The 21,392-nt window shown below is 38.8% G+C and overlaps 3 protein-coding genes across 5 annotated transcripts in view; 2 read left to right on the top strand and 1 right to left on the bottom strand.

Annotated features, from left to right (window-relative positions):
* Positions 1-10,189, top strand: part of kcnh6a (potassium voltage-gated channel, subfamily H (eag-related), member 6a) — a 28,006-nt gene extending 17,817 nt beyond the window's left edge. Inside the window, exons 7-16 of one of the 2 annotated variants that reach the window (XM_065277852.2) lie at positions 1,167-1,592; positions 1,762-2,179; positions 2,297-2,496; positions 4,460-4,712; positions 5,930-6,123; positions 6,314-6,410; positions 6,509-6,802; positions 6,901-7,084; positions 8,591-8,792; positions 8,940-10,189. In XM_065277852.2, coding sequence (XP_065133924.1) covers positions 1,167-1,592; positions 1,762-2,179; positions 2,297-2,496; positions 4,460-4,712; positions 5,930-6,123; positions 6,314-6,410; positions 6,509-6,802; positions 6,901-7,084; positions 8,591-8,792; positions 8,940-9,224 — 2,553 coding nt within the window. In that variant the 3' untranslated portion in view covers positions 9,225-10,189. Of the gene's footprint in view, positions 1-1,166; positions 1,593-1,761; positions 2,180-2,296; positions 2,497-4,459; positions 4,713-5,929; positions 6,124-6,313; positions 6,411-6,508; positions 6,803-6,897; positions 7,085-8,590; positions 8,793-8,939 lie in introns of both variants that reach the window. The other variant, XM_065277843.2, reaches the window with a different exon arrangement.
* A 96-nt stretch (positions 10,190-10,285) lies between these two features.
* Positions 10,286-14,294, bottom strand: dcaf7 (ddb1 and cul4 associated factor 7). 2 transcript variants are annotated; one of them, XM_065277872.2, is made up of 7 exons: positions 13,784-14,294; positions 13,046-13,204; positions 12,476-12,587; positions 12,259-12,377; positions 11,961-12,170; positions 11,565-11,682; positions 10,286-11,466 (listed from the first exon to the last, which is right to left on the bottom strand). In XM_065277872.2, exons 1-7 carry the CDS (start codon positions 13,919-13,921, stop codon positions 11,294-11,296), a joined length of 1,029 nt encoding a protein of 342 aa, XP_065133944.1. In that variant the 5' UTR covers positions 13,922-14,294; the 3' UTR covers positions 10,286-11,293. The 2 variants fall into 2 exon arrangements, with proteins under 2 accessions (XP_065133944.1, XP_073670056.1); XM_073813955.1 differs by having other exon boundaries at positions 10,286-11,470; positions 11,566-11,682.
* A 589-nt stretch (positions 14,295-14,883) lies between these two features.
* ccdc47 (coiled-coil domain containing 47) lies at positions 14,884-21,150 on the top strand. Its single transcript, XM_065277884.1, has 13 exons — positions 14,884-15,029; positions 16,559-16,851; positions 17,090-17,182; positions 17,268-17,442; positions 17,521-17,642; positions 17,725-17,790; positions 18,746-18,847; positions 18,933-19,043; positions 19,185-19,270; positions 19,346-19,404; positions 19,492-19,601; positions 19,721-19,888; positions 19,984-21,150. The coding sequence occupies exons 2-13, from the start codon at positions 16,567-16,569 to the stop codon at positions 20,062-20,064; spliced, it is 1,458 nt and encodes a 485-aa protein (XP_065133956.1). The 5' UTR covers positions 14,884-15,029; positions 16,559-16,566; the 3' UTR covers positions 20,065-21,150.
* Positions 21,151-21,392: the final 242 nt, after the last annotated feature.

Here is a 21,392-nt window from a genome sequence, read left to right as displayed (position 1 = left end):
TGTTAACTCCGGTATTTCGCTCTATGGTTTTTTTTTCACATCATACGTGTGTTTTACAGCAGAGATTTGATGCGGCTGAGCTGGCGCATAATGCACATCATATCCAAACGTTATGTGATTGGCTTATGTTTAGACCAGACAACCCCCTCCCACGAGAAGGAAAACGATTGTCAATTATGCCCAGCCAGACTCTGTCTATGAAGTGAAGCAAAATAGCAGAGGATGGTATTACCAGGCTAGGTGTAATGCACGTCGCGCTTTCAAGTTCAATGTGACAATCCAGTCCAATTAACAATCATACAGTAGCCTATAAAGATCACTTCAAGAATAAAAACACGATCAAATATCGTCATATCACACACCCCTAATAAGTGCGTGACCTTTCGGCGTCCTTATGCATTACGTAAGGTCGAGCTGGTGTATCACGTGGCTGGTGCAAGACGAGAAGTAGTGGTTTAACAGTGCATATTTTATATTTTTCTTGCCGAAAATGACAATAATTTTGCTAGATAACACTTTTGCTAGCTTATGCTTCGGTTGGGATAGTTTAGAGCCATTTGACGCTGCATTAAAAACTGCATTGAAACCGTAAACTGTTGGGGTCCAATAAAGTCTATTAAACTAAGAAAAATCCTGGAATGTTTTCGTAAAAAAAAAACTTAATTTCTTCTCGACTAAACAAAAACATAAAGATTTTGAATGACATGGTGGTAAGTGAATTATCGTGATTTTCTTATAAGAAAGTAGAGTATTCCTTTAACAAACAGTTTTGTATATTTCAGGCTTTTATCATTGAAAGCTGACAGTAGAAGAGCTATATTTGCATGACTAGTAACAGTTGCATGGGTTTGGCACCAATGTGGAGAGAAACTGATTTTGCCTTGTGAAACTAAGCTCTATAATTTCAGGTCAGTTTAGAAAGCTATCATTTGTTACATGAATGGCAACATTATAAAGTCTGGTTTAGTGGTTTGAAAAATCCAGGCTTAAGTCTCAATCTGATTAAGTTTGATTTCAATCATTGATTTGAATCTTTGACATGACCTTACACAGTCAATATTAAAGATATCATGGTTATATTTTCACTAAATGTAGGGGTTGAAACAACCCAGCACTTTTTGTAAGTGTGTAATTTCTCATCCTCCCTCTCTCTTTTATTCTCTTAGGTTCTATCACTTGGGGCAGATGTGCTCCCCGAATACAAGCTCCAAGCTCCACGCATCCACAAATGGACCATTCTTCACTACAGCCCGTTCAAGGCGGTATGGGACTGGATCATCTTGCTCCTGGTGCTCTACACGGCCGTCTTTACTCCATACTCTGCCGCCTTCCTCCTCAATGAGCAGGAGGATGAGAGGAGGCGCACCTGCGGCTACACCTGCAATCCTCTCAATGTAGTGGACTTGGTGGTGGATGTCATGTTCATCATTGACATCCTCATTAATTTCAGGACCACATATGTGAATCACAATGACGAGGTGGTCAGCAATCCAGCTCGGATAGCACAGCACTATTTCAAGGGCTGGTTCCTCATAGACATTGTTGCTGCGATACCATTCGATCTGCTCATTTTCAGATCGGGATCAGATGAGGTGAACAGATACTGAAGATATTCTGCTATGTTGATGATATATACAATACAGAAAGCATGAAGTAATCTTTATAGAATCGGGCTGTAATAGTATGATGGTTCCTATTAATAATGTTTTGTAGGACTTAAAAAATGTGTAAATTAATTTCCTCTCAAATTTCTCCTTTCAGCCTCAAACCACCACTCTGATTGGCCTGCTGAAGACCGCGCGACTGCTGCGATTGGTGCGCGTGGCGAGGAAACTGGACCGTTACTCTGAATACGGTGCGGCAGTGCTCTTCCTCCTCATGTGCACCTTCGCGCTCATCGCTCACTGGTTGGCATGCATCTGGTATGCCATCGGCAACGTGGAGCGAACCAGCTCCTCGCGCATCGGAGGTATGAAGATCGGCTGGCTGGACAACCTGGCCGACCAAATCGGCAAGCAGTACAACGAGAGCGATATCGCCTCTGGCCCCTCCATCAAGGATAAATATGTAACTGCACTGTATTTTACCTTCAGTAGCTTGACCAGTGTGGGATTCGGAAATGTGTCTCCGAACACCAACCCTGAGAAGATCTTTAGCATTTGCGTCATGCTCATTGGCTGTGAGTACACTGAACTCACAAAATGAAACATTGTGATATTAACGACATTAAGAGTATAATGAACAATCACTTATAATAAAGGTTGACACATAATGATCTTGAATCTTTTTCTTTCAGCTCTGATGTATGCCAGTATCTTCGGCAATGTTTCGGCTATAATTCAGAGGTTATATTCAGGAACAGCTCGCTACCACACTCAGATGCTACGTGTGAAAGAGTTTATCAGGTTTCATCAGATCCCTGGAGGTCTTAGGCAGCGGTTGGAGGAGTATTTTCAGCACGCCTGGTCCTACACTAATGGCATCGACATGAATGCGGTGAGTTACGCACACGTGATGTTCAAATATACCTGCAGTACTACATAAACATAACTTGGTACCCTAGACTAGAGGAACATTTTATTGCTCTGATGTTGCTCTTTCATAGCTCAGGCAGATTTAAGTTGTGTTTTATTTAAGTGTCAACTTAAACTCAAATGTTTCTGCTAAGAATGAGCCAATTGATGAGCTCAGATGCAAAAGCAGTTAAACACCTCCTCCGACAAAAATAAGATAACGATATTAGCAAAATGCTCTCTTTCGGCACATATTAAAGGTTCATCAAATACTTCTGCTTCAGATTTGCTTAAAGGTGCAGTGTGTAACTCTGACAGAAATGCAATATAAAATACAAAACTATATTATCAGGGGTGTATAAAGACCTTACAAAATGAACCGTTATGTTTTTATTACCTTAGAATGAGACGTTTTTATCTACATACATCGAGGGTCCCCTTACATGGAAGTCGCCATTTTGTGCCGCCATGTTTTTACAGAAGCTCTTAACGGACAAACTTTTTTATTAAGTTGTCTCCGAAGATGACATGTTTGTCCTGTGGCAGCTATCGTAGCTTCTCCATGCGTTTCAGTGAACGGTGGACTGAGCAATTCACAATCTCACTGCTAGATGCTGCTGAAATTTACACACTGCACCTTTAATCCCAGCCTCAGGTCTTTCTGAAATACTGGTTTGTTGGCAGAATTTATTAAGAGTCTGATGCAAAAATGCTAATTTACAAGAAAACGTCAGAGGCACATAGAGCGTTTTGCATCTGAGCTTTTCAGTTGTTAAAATACATTAAGAGTATGGATGTCGTGTGGGGAAGGACAGAACCCAATTGCAGACAGCTTTCGAACAAAAGACTTTAATTAAATAACAGAAACACCCTCGAGGGGGCAAACAAAGACAATACAATCAAAAAATAAACATGACAGGCAAGACATGGTGGACACACAACAGCGTCAAAGACACAACAATCCAGCATGAGACAGCAGACACAATTAAATTAGAGCTGGGCAAAAAAAAATTAAAAAATCACCTGCGATTCTTCGATTCTCATGCATGTCTCATCAGAAAAGCTGATTCAGTGATTACTAATAAATCGCAATCACCTGCTTTCATATTGAGAGGCATATACTACCCCAGAGCTGAATTTTACAGAGAAGATCACAAAATCAAGTTCATAATTGTGGGAAATCACCTCCGATATTGTATGCGATCTTCACAGTGAAATACAGCTCTGCGTAGTAAATGCCACTCCATCTGAACGCAGGTTATGGTGATTTACTACTAATCACCAAACCGGCTTTACTCATGAGATACGCATGAGAATCGCAGGCAATTTTTTGCCCATCTCTAAATTAAATAGGGGACAACTAAACTAGGGAACGAGGACAGACAGGTGTGGGGAGTTAGCTAATAATGAATAATTAACAAGGAAACAAGGGGGCGGGGCAAGACTTAGGACAGGAGAGCACGAGGTACACAAACACAAAACACAGGCCAAGTGACAAAACAAAACAACAATAGGGCATCCCATGATCCTATCGCATGAAACACATAAAAAGACATAGAGGGCTGACATGATCATGAAAATGGAGCTGTAGATAATCTGTTTTAAATAGTTTAACTTGTGACATTGTTTAGATCTCTTCTGAAACTCTAGTGGAGACATTTGTAAGGTTTCTGCTTAAGATAATTTGCTGGTCTTGGTTTGTATCTGGCCTTGGTCATGGCTTGTATGGTCTTCTGGTTTTAGAGGTGTTTTGGGCACTAGAAGGCTGACCATCTGCTAAACTTTAGTTTAGTGAAATAAAGTAAACCAGCTAAAACCAGTAAACCATTCCTGCCCACATTCAGTTGATAGGTCATTTCCAGGATCAAGTACAGGCTATTAAATAAAAAATGTGTTACTGGGTAAAACAAAAAATAATATGTCATTTTTTTCCCCATCTGCTTTAGGTGTTGAAGGGTTTTCCAGAGTGTCTTCAAGCTGACATCTGTCTGCATCTAAACCGCAGTCTGCTGCAGAACTGCAATGCCTTTCGCGGGGCGAGTAAAGGCTGCCTGCGAGCTCTTGCCATGCGATTTAGGACCACTCATGCACCACCTGGAGATACTCTAGTGCACAGCGGAGATGTACTGACTGCTCTATATTTCATCTCCAGAGGATCCATAGAGATCCTTAAAGACGACGTGGTGGTGGCCATTCTAGGTTTGAGAAGCATATTCTAGTTATTTGCTTTTTCAGTTATTAGTTTACTCCATCATGATTGGATGGATAAATACTCATTTTAAATTTGGTAATTGTTTTTTAGCTATGGCATACTTTGTTTATTTTAGAAGCATTATAGTAACTTTGGGTAAAATGTGTATCCCATATAAAATTCATGTCATTTCTTATGTTGCTGACTGTATTTTTTCTTTGTGTCTGAATAGATATTTTTCTGCTTTGATGTGCACAACATTGTGTCATATATCATTGATTCATTCTCATTGATTATTAACAGGACAGACAATCTGTCCCTGCAGCTCTTGGTATTGTAATGTGCCATGCGGATCAATACATAACAAAGCTTTTGCCATGTTTCTCAATACCAACAAAAGCCTACCACCACCTTACTTATGCTGGGTACTCACCAAAAGATAATCGGGCTGATTTTGTGTGTTAAAAGTGTCCGAACCTGATTGGAAGAACGTCGGAGCTGCCCCGATCTTGAATCGTAAATATTAAACATGTTTAATATTTACGATCAGAAATCGTGATGTGTGGGGGGAACCCCGAGGACAAACGCGCTCATGCTCTTGAGATTATCATGTGAAACGAAACAAAATCTAATCAGAAAGCGAAATGTCGGAAGAGGGAACAGTCATGGAGCAGCACACAGTGAAGTTGATGCAGAGTGAACTTGTACAGACTATGTTCCCGCTGTCTCCATGACTTCACCCAAACCATTTTCTTTTTTTTCCCCTTGAATATTCTGTGAAAATTATTCCAAACACTATCATTGATAATTCTTTCTGCATATCGTCTGCCATGCTTAATCTGAAGTCTCGCGAGATTTTCCGAGATTTCCTGTGTTCACATTTTAGACTCTGGTTGAAAATCTGTTTGTGTGTGGTGTGCCGTCTTTGACACATTATGGCACACCACACACTATAGGAGCAAAACGGTTAAATCTAGGATTTTTTTATCCTCATGTTTATGGTCTATCACATTTTGAAAATCTTATAAAATGTAAACAAATCTTTTGTTGTGTACCCTGCATTAGCAAAGTTGGTACCTGTGTTTTCAAAAATCTCAAAGTGCAGCTGTATAGCACCCCTTGGTGGTTCATCTCTCACACCATCAGCTACATAGGATATTTTGTCCTAGTTTTTCTTCTCCTGTAACTAATAGTAACCCCTTAACCCTTTATTTTCTCTCTGCAGGTAAGAATGATATTTTTGGAGAGCCTCTCAGTCTATACACAAGGCCAGGCAAATCAAGTTCAGACGTGAGGGCTTTGACCTACTGTGACCTACATAAGATCCTGAGAGACGACCTGCTGGAAGTGTTGGACATGTATCCTGATTTCTCCGACAGCTTCTGGAGCAACCTAGAGATCACATTCAACCTTAGAGATGTAAGCCACACCTTCACATACCTGAAATTATAATTGTTTGTATGCGATATTCGCATCCTTACGGAAATTAACCATGGTTTTACTATAGTAAACATGGTTAAACTATGGTGACTGTAGCAAAACTATGGTTAGTTTGGCTAACCTGGTTTAAGCAGCTGTTATATGAGTTACTGAAGCTTGTGTGTATCAGGCAGACAGAATCCTCCATCCAACCCCAAGCGAGGACTCACATTGTGGATTCCGTCGGCGCAGACACAGAAGGAACCCCTTGCAACGCAATCGACCTGGTAAAGATTGAATCGTTTTTCTAGTTAGGCCACAAGAAACCACTACAAGAGGAATGTAGTTTCATGCCTGTTCTGATCTCTGCTGTTACCCTATACAGACGGTATGGACCGAGATGGAATGAACACATACCCGGTCCAGAAGTGTTCTCCTGTGGGGAATCATCGGGAAACGATACCACACTCACACTGGGACGAGTTATGCAGTAATACCAGTGCTGCTTCCCTGTCCAGTCAGGAGGACATGAAGCCACTCGTATCTGGCCAAGAAGAGATCGATTCCCCAGAGTCAGAGAGACAAGAATACTCCCCTTCTGCAATCAGCCTTCTGCCACCCGGCAACAACACAGCTTCTGGCATAGATGGGCCACTGGGAGGGCCACATCCATACACAGGTAGCAACAGTACATTGATTTCTTACCAACACCAGTGAATGGGGTGACCCACCTCTCATTTTGGTTCTCTTTTAACTGATTCCTTATCCGTACAGCAGCTCCTCTCAACGTTTCTGGGTTATATGACTATTTGGCGGACCGCAGGGCCAGTCAGTTTTCAGAGAGTCAGAGACACTCATCCACAGTACAAGCATGTTTTCATCAACACAACCCCTGTACTGATTCTGAAAGACCAAACCACCTGCAGGTCCGCCTGGACAAATTACAGTCACAGCTCAACAGGTCAGAGACAAAACTAAGTCTTTTTCTTATTTTCTTGGTTTGTTTTATAGGCTTCACGTATACATGTCAGAGTGTTGGCAGAGATAGAATAAAAACAATATATAATAGTGACCAAAAGTGGTGTCTGGGGAAAAATACAAAAGTACAAAATTCGCTTTTGATGCCCCCTCAGGTTTGAAAAAAATATGAGAAAACTGGTACAAAATTGGCAAACCACTTAACTTTTAAGGTATTTATAATAAATAAGGCAAAAAAAGAATATACAAAGAATGCATAGGAAAACAAATCAAGCATACATTGACTAGTGAATTTAATCTGTTATTTAAAAAAAATTATTCTCGTTTTGTGGTAATATTTTGCTATGTGTAGTTTTTGGCAAGCCTCCGTAAATTCTTTCTTCTTTGCAAAGCAGAGCTTCAGTTTATAATCCAAACAGACAAATGCATCATTCATACAAAATATTTAATTCCTCTTTAATAAAATAATTGAATAAAGAACAAAGATGTCAAAGTTGGACATCACTGTTGGCCACTACTGTATATAATTTAATTATAGTAGAAAAAATTAGGGCTGTCAAAAGATTAATCACGATTAATCACATACAAAATAAAAGTTTGTTTTTGCAAATATATTTGTGTGCACTGTGTGTTATTATTTTGTATATATAAATACACACATGTATTTTAGAAATATTTACATGTGTATATTTTTTTTTTTTGGGCTGTCAAAAGATTAATCACATCCAAAATAAAAGTTTGTGTTTAGATAACATATGTGTGTGTACTGTGTGTAAATATTATGTGTATATATAAATACACACACATTAATTTATATATTTAAGAAATATTTTCATTTTTATACTGTATATACATTTATATAATTTATATTATATATAAATATTTTATATATAAATATAACACATTTTTCTTAAATATATACATGACTGTGTGTGTTTTTATATATAAATAATAATTATACACAGTACACATACACATGTTATGTAAACACAAACTTTTATTCTGGATACCATTAACTGCGATTAATCGCTTGACAGCCCTAACTTATTTAGATTTTGATATAATTGATATTATATATAAAAAATATACTATGTTTTGTAAAAAATATTTTTTTCTTAAATGTATACGTGTGTGTGTATTCATATATAATATATGAATAAAAGTTTGTGTTTGCTTTATATATTTGTATATATTTATATACAAATATATAAAGCAAACACAAACTTTTATTTTGTATGCGATTAATTGTGTTCGCTTTTGACAGCCCTGAAAACCAGATAATTAAAAAAATAAAGTAATATAAAAAAGAGCATAAAAATAGTTTTAAAAAAAATGGTGGTAACAGATTCTATATGGAGTTTCACAGTGTTTTTTCTTTGTGTATTTGTGCATCCTGTCAGAAAGTAGAGCTTTGCTTTTTGCCAGTTTAGCTTTGATCACAGTATGGCCTCAAACTTTCTCTCTCTCTGTCACTTTTCTGTCTCTAAAGACTAGAGACCAGGATGACAGCTGATATAAATGTGATCCTGCAGTTGCTACAGAGACAGATGGCACCTGTGCCCCCTGCTTATAGCGCCCTGACCCCTGAACCGCTAGTCCACCCAACTCACCCTACCAGCCTATACACCACAATACCTCACAACGCTACACCCTCTGTACAAATCACTGACAGCCAAGCATCACCTGGTAAGGTAGGTTGTGATGTCAGCAGTAATACAGAGAGGGGTTGATATTATTACCATACATTACATTAACCTTAGCATCTCTATTCATGTCATTGGCAGTAAAATAGTAAAAAAGTAGTATACCATTTTTCTAAATAAATTTCTTTTCCACAGAGCCCTGATGTGGATAGCTCCAAAAACAAGTCTCCAGACTCTTTGTCCAGTGGGATCCACCTGACAATAGCCTCAAACGACACCTTGTCCCCAGAAACTGAGACAGATCTGACTGTGCCCACAGGAGCGAGTCCTCCCTCTGAGCCTCATCTTGAGCCCACCAGACTGCTGTATAGAAGCCTGCACTTCCCCTCGCTCCCCGAAAACCTGGAGAGTCCAAATACGCAGGAGGGCTCGGCAGAAATCCTTAGGCACTTGTCTGATCCAGGCTTACCTGGCAGCTAGACGCCAAAACCAGACTTCTGTTTGTTCTGCTGTGTTTGGTTTGTGCCCTGAGCACAGCCTTCCTACAATGCATATATATTTACCACATTTTTATGGTTTTCAGCTTAACATTGCACTATTTGCAATACATCTGTGCTTGTCATGTTACTTGTCTTAGCAACATTAGGTCTAAAGACAATAGAGAAAATGGATCCAAATGGTGCATTTCTCTCAGTTTCTGAGATATTTTGTTTCATATCCCTTCTCTTTAGAAGCAGTTTTCCTCGGATGCAGTAAGAATTTGGTAACAAATCTCAGTATTTGTTATCGAATATGAAAAGAAGCACAATGCGCAGTAAAGACAAGATTACTGCATTATGATCGACCATCATTATAATTGTAAATGTAAAGGTTTTTTAGCATTCTTTATTTGTAGATAGTAAATTCTGAGGCTGAGACATTTCAATGACACATTTAAATGAAACATGTCTGGGCTTTTTTCAACACTTGTTTGTACTGATATAACAGAAGTGCAGGAAATTTCTCAATGTATATATTTTTTAAATTATACACTTTTGTGTCACATTAGGTATTTGACCCAAATCTAATGTATTGCTACATCAAATGACTGTACGACTGAAACCAAAAAACTATAGTAACCAAATGGGAGTGAAGCAGGGTAATGAAGTTGCATTTCACACTAAAGTGGTCATTGGATCAGCTGGACTTTTTAAGACTGTGTGTGTGTGTGTGTAGATCTGTTACAGATGCATCAATGGATGCGTGCTCTTCTAAAAAAAGCGATCATTTTATTTAAAGGACAGTCAAGACGCTCAGACTCTCAAAGACTGTTTTTGTAAATCTAAAGTGTAAAGTTTCTTTTACCTCTGCAGTGTAAGCAGATGAATGTACGTAAAGTTCTTGAAAACCTTTATTGGACTGTAAAGGTTTCTAAAAGCACAGTTTTTTTTAGATTAAATATTATTTATGACTGAATGTACTGGGTTCAAGATATCATTGTTCATGGTTTCTCTCCTTTAATTTAAGTTTGAGGCATGATGCTTTAAAGACAGCACTGAAAGCTTTATGAAACATCAGAAGTTTATTATTAATAGAAAAGCATTATGGCAGGACACACAGAACTACTTACATTATAAACACTCTATTGAAGAGTGTGATGAACTCACTTCTGATTTCAGTCGTGACCAAAAATAGCGACATTACTACTACAATGTATTTGTATAACAGAACAATTCATGGACAGACCAAATGACTTGCAATGGAAAATTATTTTGAAAAAAGTGACACCTTCGTCCTACCTTGTACATAATATTTTATATATGTATATAGTTCACATTTCACTTCGAGCACAAGCATGCTGCAAGGGAACTGACATTTTTTGGGGAAAAACATGACAAAAGTTCAGAGAATCTTCTCACTGTTAGTGAGCAATAATATATATCTTCAAATATAGTGTCCACTGACACCAACACTACAACTAAACTCTAGTGAGTATGAGAGATTGAGGAGCAGTTATGAAGGTTTTGCATTTATCCGCATTTTACCCAAAACTTTTAACCAGGAATATAAAAATGGCACCTTCTTGAAATGACAAATGAAAAATATGTCTGATGTCAATTTTAAGAAGATCTGGAGTTTAGAGAACCCTTACGCCATACGTTTTGAAATGTTAACAACCTAATAAAGGTTGTCTGCATTGGCAAATCTGTATATCTTCACAATCCTGATAGTTTAAATACCGGTTAAACACAAACATAACTAATCTTACCTACACAAATGGCCATAGAATAATAGTGAATTACCTGTCCCATTATAAAGACTTTATATGGGGCATCATCAAATAGGAAAACAGACCAATATGATATATTGTGCAGAAATACAGACAGACACTGCCTCATTCGTCCACACCAAAGATTCACACACATTTCTCAGAGCGTTATTCCCACAGGCCCGTTTATATCCGCTCCTGCTTGAAACCCCGGACCTCAGGAACTTTAGAAAACAAGTCTTTACTCCGTTCACCTCAAGACTCGCGCCTGAACTCGGCGACCGGGAAACACAGGGGTGCTTTATACCCTCAGGATCTCCAGACAGTTGTTGTAGCAGATGGCGATCCAGTCGGGCTGAGTGGAGGCCCACTGCACGTTGTTGATCTCTCCCTCGGCTGTGTAGGCAAGGATGGGGTCTTCGATAGCCCGGGGCATCTGCTGAATGTCCCAGATCAGAGCCTGGTGATCGTCCGCTACAGTGGGAGTTAAAGAAAAGAGCGCAAGGTAAAGACGACTTATATGTTTGGGATTAGCTGGTGTGAGTGTGCATGTGGCTGGGTTGGTTTCTAACCTGCTGTACATATGTGGCAGGAGGAGTGAGGAGCCCACGCAATGCCGTTTACACAGGCACGGTGGTTATTGAGACGAGCCACTGGCGTGCATGGCACACGCACATCCAGTATCACAACCTGACAATGATGCAACAACATTAGTAAATCAATATTAAGACATAGAAAGAATGACTTGTTTACCCCTTTACCAGCGCACACCAAAAAATGTGTTACGACTAAACTCTCATTAAACTTAATATAAATCAGCATTATCATAAAAATCACTATGCTATATATATATATATATATATATATATATATATATATATATATATATATATATATATATATATATATATATATATATATATATATATATATATATATATATATATGAAGCGATTAAAAAGAGAGACCTCCATGCCGTCCATGGCCATGGTGGCCAGGTAGTTGGGGTCCTGTTTGTTCCAGCAGAGGCGCAGAAGCGGGTGATGCTGAGGGTCCTCATAGATGATGGTGCTGTGCTCCAGATGCCGCAGATCAAACATGCGCACAGAACCATCTGCCCCCACAGACGCAAACATATCCCGTCCACCACCCGCACGGCTGAACGCGATGTCATACACCTGCAAGCCGATACAAATGCATATACTGAGATGATGGACACCAATCACTAAATGTGAATCTCAGGGATTAGGACAAAATTCTTCTCACCTCTTTGTCATGAGCGATTAGCTGCGTTTTGACATGGCCTGAAACAAGGTTGACCCTTCCCAGCACCTGTCCTGTCTCTAAACCCCAGATTGTGCAGGTGGTATCAATACTGGATGTGCCTACATACATAAAATGATAGGGATAGAGTTTGACATATGCATGCATTGAAAGACAATTTTTGTCGTCATATGCACAGGTTAACTGTGCGGTCTCTTACCCAGAAGATTGGGGTCCACTTCATTCCAGTCAAAAGAGGTCAGAGGTGCGCAGAAATCGGAATTCTTGTTATTATTCAGAAGGCATTCCAGTCGGGTCTCTGTGTCATTTACCTGATCACAAAATAAAATAAAAATCACTAAATCTATCTATATGTGTAGTGGGCTTTCTTACTTTTGTGTGTTTGAATAGTTTTGTATCATAATATTAAAGCTAGCCAATGTGAAATGGATTTTTGCTGCCCTTTTAATACACCCTGGCTTGAAACGTTAATGAATCACCAGGCAGTGCAATATTATAAGGAAATGCTTGACTTTACGATCTTCATTAAAATGTAATAACATGCTTTGTCCTTAAAATGACTTTGCTTTTTGGCCGACATCCAACCACCTGTTATACAGAAACCAACTTTTCATAATCCCATTTCCCATACATATAATCAAACCTGATTTTCCCCTAATTGAGCATTTTCTTATTAAAAGTTGTAGATCTTTAAATTGCCCACCAATTAACGCATTACAATCTGATGTGATACAGCAGCTGTAAATGCATGGTTTTGTCTTCTGCGTACCCTCCATATGCGCAGGTAGTCTCCACTGGTGGCCAAAAGGTCTGGGTAAACTCCCTTGGTGTCAGGAATCCACATGATCTTGGTAGTGGGGTACGGGTGATCAAAAGTATTCCTGCATACAAACTCTGAGCTCTCCTCCTCAAGACCCACCAGCTGGACCTGAACATCACACAACAAACATGATGTAGTCCACATCCACTTCAATTTCACAAAGAATTAATGATATAAATAAAAGAAAAACCTTTGAGAAATCAAAGAGAAACTCATTACAGATTCTGACAGTTGTCAGTCTTGGGGGACACATTTTATGGATTAAAATAAAATGTGTATTTATTTAAAGTGGTCAAAGTAGACCTTGATTAATTTTTGTAAACTATGTCACAGTAATTAGCGCTGTGAAACAATATAGATATCGTTTATGTCAGGTTCATTCCTGCTGACTGTCAAATATTAGAGTAATAGTGTAAATATATGTATATTATATATATGTAATAGTGTATTTTATTTCTCTATAATAATTGTGTGGATTTTGTGGCCATTTTGAGTGAAACGTTACTATTATAAACGAACACACATGCCGCATTCTGTAATTACATCACGTCCTTATGCATCTGACATGTTACTATAAATTGTCAAGCAGGGGCTGTTGTTATGATAGGAAACAGCAGCAGTTGGACTAAAGAACAAATGAAAGGCATAATTCATGAATATCCGGGATTGCTTCTTGTAATTGTTTACCTTGTTGTTATATTCCTCGACGAAGCTACCGAGTGCCAGCCGAAAGCGCTTGTCGGGTCTGACGCTCCAGTTCATGGCATAGACGGTCCATGGCGCCTCGTATTTGTAGATCTCTTTTCGTTTCCCGTGCAACGACATTTTCCAGTGTCTTGATCAGATCGGTAGAAACAAAAGAAAAATTGGTCGTTAAAATACTTTGTTTGCACAGGTCGTTGATAGGAGGATATTTCAGCAAGGGATATGCTCTTGGGTTCGTGCAGCGCGAGACAAAGAGAATGTCATAACAATCTCCCTCCGCAACAACCGCGAATCCGACGGGCTACCGTCTGATACAACACAAAACCAACACTAAAAACCCCCCGATCACGATTGATCATGCGATATTATTTGTAACTAAAGGCCCATGATTTGCTTTCTCTCGACGGTTTAAAATCTAACTTTAGAAAGCCCCAAATAGGCCCGACCGCTCATCTGCACATTTGTGCTGAAGATGTGTGCATTTCAAAATAAAAGTCTGATCTAGAAAATGGGGATGGACCGGACTGTTGGGGTTATTTATAGATTCTAAGAAATGTTTTAAATGCGTAAATTTAGCTATTTTACAGTAACTTCGTTAGCTTTTCATCGCATTGAATTTATTCGTAAACATTTCGCAGTTCCTAAAAAATAGCAACTCACATAAGGTACATTAAAGATTAAAAAAATTAAAGGTCAAAAGAAAAACAGAAGTAAAAGCAATCATCAAAATGCCAAAATACCTAAAATACAGAATGATTTATAAAATTCTGATGGATAAATAATGCAACTAAAATGTTCAAATCAATGCAATGTAAAGTGTTTAATTCAAATCAGACTTTATTACATATTTTAAACCATTAAAGCACCAATTTATAATTTAATATATTAAATATACATTACAAATATTATAATATAATTTTTTCCCTTTAATTTATGATAAGCTAACTAAATAACAATAATTGTCTAACTAAATGATTATTGTATAGTTCAGATTTAATCCATTTCTATCATATATTACTTAAATGCAATTGTACTTAAATTTAATAGCGTTTATTATTATACAGTTAATCAATAGCGCACTAAACCTCCGTTCTTTACTTATCCTTGCTGTCAGGCTGCGCAAAGCATTGTGGGAGAACTCGATCAGATGACCCTCGGCTCTCCCGTGAGAGCTGTTGCTGCTTCTGTTACACTGTTAGCCACTGAAGAATATCTGGAATATTTAAAGGTACGTGTTTCTAATGTATGTGTATTTCTTGATTTTTTTGCTTTAAACATGTGTGATGAAACGATCAACGCTGGCAGAGTGCAGCATAAAAGTTGTGTTTGTAATTTTAAGGTAATTTGTGTAGCGACCGTTGCTAACGAGCTAATACGCTATCATCAGCATGAATGTGTCATATGGGGGATGGGTGGTTAGCTGGATAGCTTATTTTCCTTCAAATGTCGAATATGTTTTTCCTTAACATGTTACATGTGAAAAATATGTAAGTTATTGGTTTTTAACCAGTTGTTTTTTGGTGGATGATATAAGAAGTGTTCAGTCTGGAGAAAGATCGGCGCTGGCACGGGTAACAACCGCTCTGCCAAACATTTCCTAACCTTTGCCAAGTTTAGAGGTTAAAGTCGGTTAAAATTTAATAACAATTCATAAAACGCAATCATCACCCCTCTAAATGTGCAGCTTACTATTTCGAGAACTCTCTCCATTACCAGGCTGTGACAGATGGAGAATGACTTGACAGCCTGTCATAGCACTGTTAACTGACATTACAAGGTGCATGAAACTGGTTGTCTAGGAAAAGCAATGGCTGTGAGACATCTGCTCTCTCAACTTATTCTGTTCTGTCAGCATTTACACTCAATAGAAAAACTGTTATATGCCTAAAATCCTATTGTTTACATGTTTAAAGTATTCTATAAATAAATTATGTTTCTGTGTGGAATTGATTTTATTTTGGTGAAGTAGACATTGCTTTTAAAATACTACTTGGTGTTTACTATTTTTGTGGGCACCTGTTGTTTGCATATAAGTTATATAATTTATACTTGCAGCTGTTTGACAATGCTTGGTAAAAAAAAGTTTGAGAATGCCTATTGTCATCCATAGGAAAAGAGCAAAGCAGCTTAATGTATAACCAATCAGACTGGGTTATGTGATTAATAATGACTTAAGGTTCAGCCAATTAAATGCACTCATTTCAGTCCACATCTCAGGCTTAGGCTTTAGCTATAAGCCTATATAAAGATGGACGGTCTTCCCGCTACCACAACACTCTTAGTCTTTGTTTATTTCTTATGTCTCACAAGAACACTTTGCGTTTAAGTCATAACACAAGCATTACAATTGCGACTAGGACTAGTACGTTTTATTACAGAAATATGTGAAGGAAACTTGCTTGTAGACTTAATTAGTTTGCAATATAAATAGTAGCTTTTCTTACTGGTTATAAATGAGAAACCAGAAAGCCACGTTTTGTTTGTATGTGCTACTTCTGCCCTTAAGCATTAAATACTGAAAGCCCCATTGACCGCTGCTTGTTGGCTGAAGTGTTTATGTACATTCATCCTTTAATGTGTTAAGTTGTATTATCATCCACTTAATCATTCATCAGGCTATTCTCATATTTAAGTTGTTTGTTTACACCAACATTCTTGCTTGTTTACCAATATGTACTGCTATAAACAAAGCTGAGAATGTTATTATGTAATTTAAACACAAGGGTTCAGTTTGGTTGTCATTTCTGTTCGATTCAGGCTGAGCCATGAGGCACCTGCTCTTCCTTCTCCCGGCCCTGCTGGTGCTCCTGGCCCTGCCAGACACAAGGGGGCGCTACAACGATGACTTTGATGACGGCGAGGACATCGCAGAGTTTGATGACAACGACTTTGCCGAGTTTGAGGATGTCAACGAGGACCCGGGAGTTGATACGGAGAAAGAACCGCCTCAGCGAGTGGTCCCTTCATCCACACCTGTGGAGGATGATGAAGATGAAGCTACAGTGGAGAATGAGGACGGACAGGACGAGTTTGAGGATGCTGATGGGCAGGTATAATGTTAGCTTCATATCACCGTACTTGGAAAAAACATTGAAGATTGTGCAATGAAGCATGCATGATATTATTTTGGATCATGCTGGGATTACATGTTACAGCTTGGAGATATTGTGCATGCCATTGTTAATAAAAAAAGTTTTAACTTTAATAGCTATAGTGATGATAGTTTCATTTTAATTACAAAGGGCTTTTTTGTGTTTTATTCTTATCTACCCTGGTTATTTTTTACAGGATCAAGACATGTACAGCAAGTATGACAACGAGGAGTTTGAGGGCTACGAAAAGACCAACCCATCTTTTAAAGACACACTAATATACAGAGAGGTGAAAACCAATTTGCAATCATATGTGTGTATAATGTGTTTGGGACGTGATTCCTGATACTGAACTGACTTTGTGTCTGCTACAGGTCCCAGCACACCTTCAAAATAGCTGGGAGAGTTACTACATGGAGATCTTGATGGTCACGGGTCTCCTTGCCTACATTATGAACTACATAATTGGAAAAAACAAGAACAGCAGACTCGCCCAGGCTTGGTTTAATTCCCACAGAGAACTTCTAGAGAGCAACTTTGCCCTTGTGGGTAAGTAGACCTCCTCATGTGATCTAGTTTGTATCCTTTTTAATTTTATTCTGTGTCCATTAATGTCTGTATTTTCAGGGGATGATGGCACCAGTAAGGAGGCCACCAGTACAGGGAAGTTGAATCAGGAGAACGAGCACATCTATAACTTGTGGTGCTCAGGACGTGTCTGCTGTGAAGGGATGCTGATCCAGCTTAAGGTAATGTGCGTGTGCGAATGTTAGAGAGAAAATGTTTGGTAAATATTTGTGTATTCACCACCATGTTTTTTTTGTTCTGCAGTTTCTGAAAAGACAGGACCTGCTGAATGTGCTGGCAAGAATGATGAGACCTGTCTGTGATCAAGTGGTAAGTATACATGAGCCCTCACATACACTCAGGCCTGGTTTCACAGACAAGACTTCGCTAAAGCCAAGACTAGGCCTTGGTTAAATGAAGATTTAAACATGCCTTAGAAAAAGACATTACTGGTGTGTGTCTTGACACAAATCAATTGCACTGGCTTATTTTCAGTTCTGTCAGTAAAAGTTATTTTTAGTTGAGACGGCTCCAACACATTTTAGTCTAGGACTAGCCTTAAGGGCGATTTATAGTCGTGCGTAGGTGCTACGCCGTAGCTACGGCTATCCGTAGCCTGTGCGTAGCTCTGCGTAGCCTGACGTGCACCTCACAAAATTCCTAACAGCGCGTCGGCTCTACGCGGACCGCAAGCTCTGTGATTGGTCCACCAGAACCCCTCCCGTCAGGTAAAAAAACTGCGTCATAGGTATTTCCGGTTGAGACGGTGAAAACAAAGATGAGCCAAGTTGAGGAGTGATTTAACTCAAACTGCAACATAAGTCGCTGTTTATTTACTTCCATCATTGCTGGTCTTCTCAAATTATACACAACAAGTTGCTATTTCTTCTTCGTTTGTGGGTTAACTTGCTTAGCTTCTTCTTCTCTGACGACTTCTGCTGCTACTGTGGTTACACGCGTGATTACTGCCAACCAGCGGTTTCGCGTGTGTTTGCACGTCGACGCGGACGGCGACGCACAAGTATAAATGAAAACCTACGCGGAACCTACGCCGTAGCTGCTACGCCGTAGGACCTACGCACGACTATAAATCGCCCTTAAAGCCTTGTCTGTGAAACCGGGGGTCAGTGTTACTGTAACACCAGAGGCACGGGTTCAGCCCCCTGAGAATTTGCATACACTGTTTAAACATAATTTTACATAATTCAATCTAAATAGTAGATATTGTTTCTTTGAATTAAATACCGCTTTGTGCATTTCATTCTCTTCACCTCATTCTCCACAGCAAATTAAAGTGACTCTAAATGATGACGACATGGATACTTTTGTTTTTGCGGTTGGGAGTCGGAAGGCCATGGCACGGATGCAGAAAGAGATGCAGGACCTTGTGAGTCATTAGTTTCTCTTCTTATGTAGCTGTATATGTGTTTATGGGTGTGTATGTGTACTAAACTTTCTCTTTCTTTTCACAGAGTGAGTTCTGTGGGGATAAGCCCAAGTCGGGGGCAAAATATGGCATCCCTGACTCTCTGTCCATCTTAGCAGAGATGGGAGAGGTCACGGATGGAGTGATGGACAGCAAGGTGAGAGCTGAATTGCTTTAGTTTTAACTAGCTGTGATTTTACTGCCAAACGAATTTGCTCTACATTATTTATATTTTGTATATTTTTCCTCCATTTCAGTGGCATGGTTCAGTGATTTCATTTTGCTTTGTTTTTTTCAGATGGTGCATTACCTCACTAATCACGCTGACAAGATCGAGTCCATCCATTTTTCGGACCAATTCTCTGGTCCAAAAGTTATGCAAGAGTAAGAATTTTTTATGCATTTTAGTGTCAGGTTCATGAAGTCATTATGCTAATTGATTATTAATGATTTCTTTAGGGAGGGTCAGCCCTTAAAGCTGCCTGAGACCAAGAAAACACTGCTGTTTACATTTAATGGTAAGACAGATTCATATTCTACAGATGGCAATCAGGAATCAGTATATTAATCACTTTACTGATATGATTTCTGTCCGTCCTGTGTAGTGCCTGGGATGGGTAACACATCTCCCAAAGATATGGACGGTCTGCTTCCTTTGATGAACATGGTGATCTACAGCATTGACAAAGTCAAGAAGCTTCGTCTCAATAGAGAGGTGAGTGCACAATATTACATAAGGAGAAACAGCCACAAATGCATCCGTTAAGTGTCACATGAACCAGAAAAGATCTTGTTTTGCACATCCCTAATGTTTACCTGTACTTGTGTGTTTAGGGCAAGCAGAAAGCTGACAGGAACCGTGCTCGTGTGGAGGAGAACTTCCTGAAGCAGACTCACGCTCAACGCCAGGAGGCCGCTCAAACTCGCCGGGAAGAGAAGAAGAGAGCGGAAAAAGAGAGGATCATGAATGAGGAGGATCCAGAGAGACAGCGCCGCCTAGAGGTGTGTGTGTGTGCTTAGAGGTGTTTTGTGGCATTGCCTGTTTAATTTTGTTGTGTTTAATGCTTGTTGTGTTTTTTGCTCCCTTCATGATGTAGGAAGCCGCTCAGCGTCGTGAGCAGAAGAAGCTTGAGAAGAAGCAGATGAAAATGAAGCAGATCAAAGTAAAAGCCATGTGAAAAGAGAGACGCTCACAAACACTCATTGTCATTAGAGACATATTGTACTACTACTACTTCCGTAGTTCATGCTTGCACCTGCCAGTGTACACTCTACATACAAAGTCTTATATGAATGTGCATGCCATCCTATTGGCTGCTACTTTACTAGTAGAAAATAAATGCATTCTCTGTTCAATCAGGAGAAGGCAGTTGGTTGTTAAGGAGTAAATCTGATCTTTAAAAGACAACTGGATTGGCGATCTGTTTGAAAATGTTTTACTGTAGCAGTAATTTAAAGCATGGGTGTTGGTAAATAATTGCATGGCAGATTTTATTTCATTAGGATCAGTGCCAAGCATGTTGCTTTTCTCGCAGGCTTTGCCAAAATTTAACATTTGATCTTCATCAACCCAACCTTTTCCAATCAGTTGTCTCCTAAAGTTCAGTAAGGATCCTTCAGGACCTTCGCGCATCTGATTCTTTAAGAATTTCCTTTGAATTTCTTGTCAAGATTTTCAGCTGTGCTTCTTTTAAAAGTAAAATCAGGAAGTGTTTTTAAAAGGAACTGAATTCTAAAAAAATGCTGGAATATTTTAAACCTCTAGTTGTGCCATAAAGGGGCACACCCAACCGTTGAGTTATAAGGTTATTAATTAACCTATGCTGGGTTGTTTCAACCTATGGTTGTGTCTGATATAGGGTTTGTCCCTTTTTGACCCAGTCATGAGTTAAAAGCAGCATTTTTTGAGAGTATAGCTGGATCAGAAACCTTTTTGTAATGCAGTGCTTCCTTCTTTTTGACATTTCATGATTGCAGCTGTTTTATAGATTAATAATAGCCACATTGTTATGTAGTGTCTATTTTTCTCCTTTTTTATTGAGCAAAAGCCAACGGTAAATTATCACTGTTTAAGCAGCACAAAATCCTCCTTTATATGTATTTAATAGTGAATTTTTAATTTATCTATAAATTAAAGGTCGATCAGACCGTAACCATGAGCTTATGTCATATTAAAAAGTGAACATTGACTGTAACCCTTTTTCTGTAAGATTTTCTGTTCATAATACGGTGCACAACTTAATAAAACTGAAAACCTTTATTGATTGCTTTAGTTTGCCTGTATTTTTATACAAAATGCAGTTGCATATTTATTTTAGGTACATTCATATACTTGGGTAAATGAATGTTTCTTTAAACAATGTTATGTTGCAATGTCCTGAAATGGGAAGCACGTAGCAATGTAATTTAACGGGCACAACAGTGAGTTTATAATCTGGTCACACATCTGTATCTGCTTTTAAAGAGATAAGAATACTAATACTATGCATTTAAATTCTCATGTATT

Source organism: Paramisgurnus dabryanus, chromosome 3, assembly GCF_030506205.2.
Source record: "Paramisgurnus dabryanus chromosome 3, PD_genome_1.1, whole genome shotgun sequence".
NCBI lineage: Eukaryota > Metazoa > Chordata > Actinopteri > Cypriniformes > Cobitidae > Paramisgurnus > Paramisgurnus dabryanus.
This window is presented reverse-complemented; position numbering and strand designations above follow the sequence as displayed.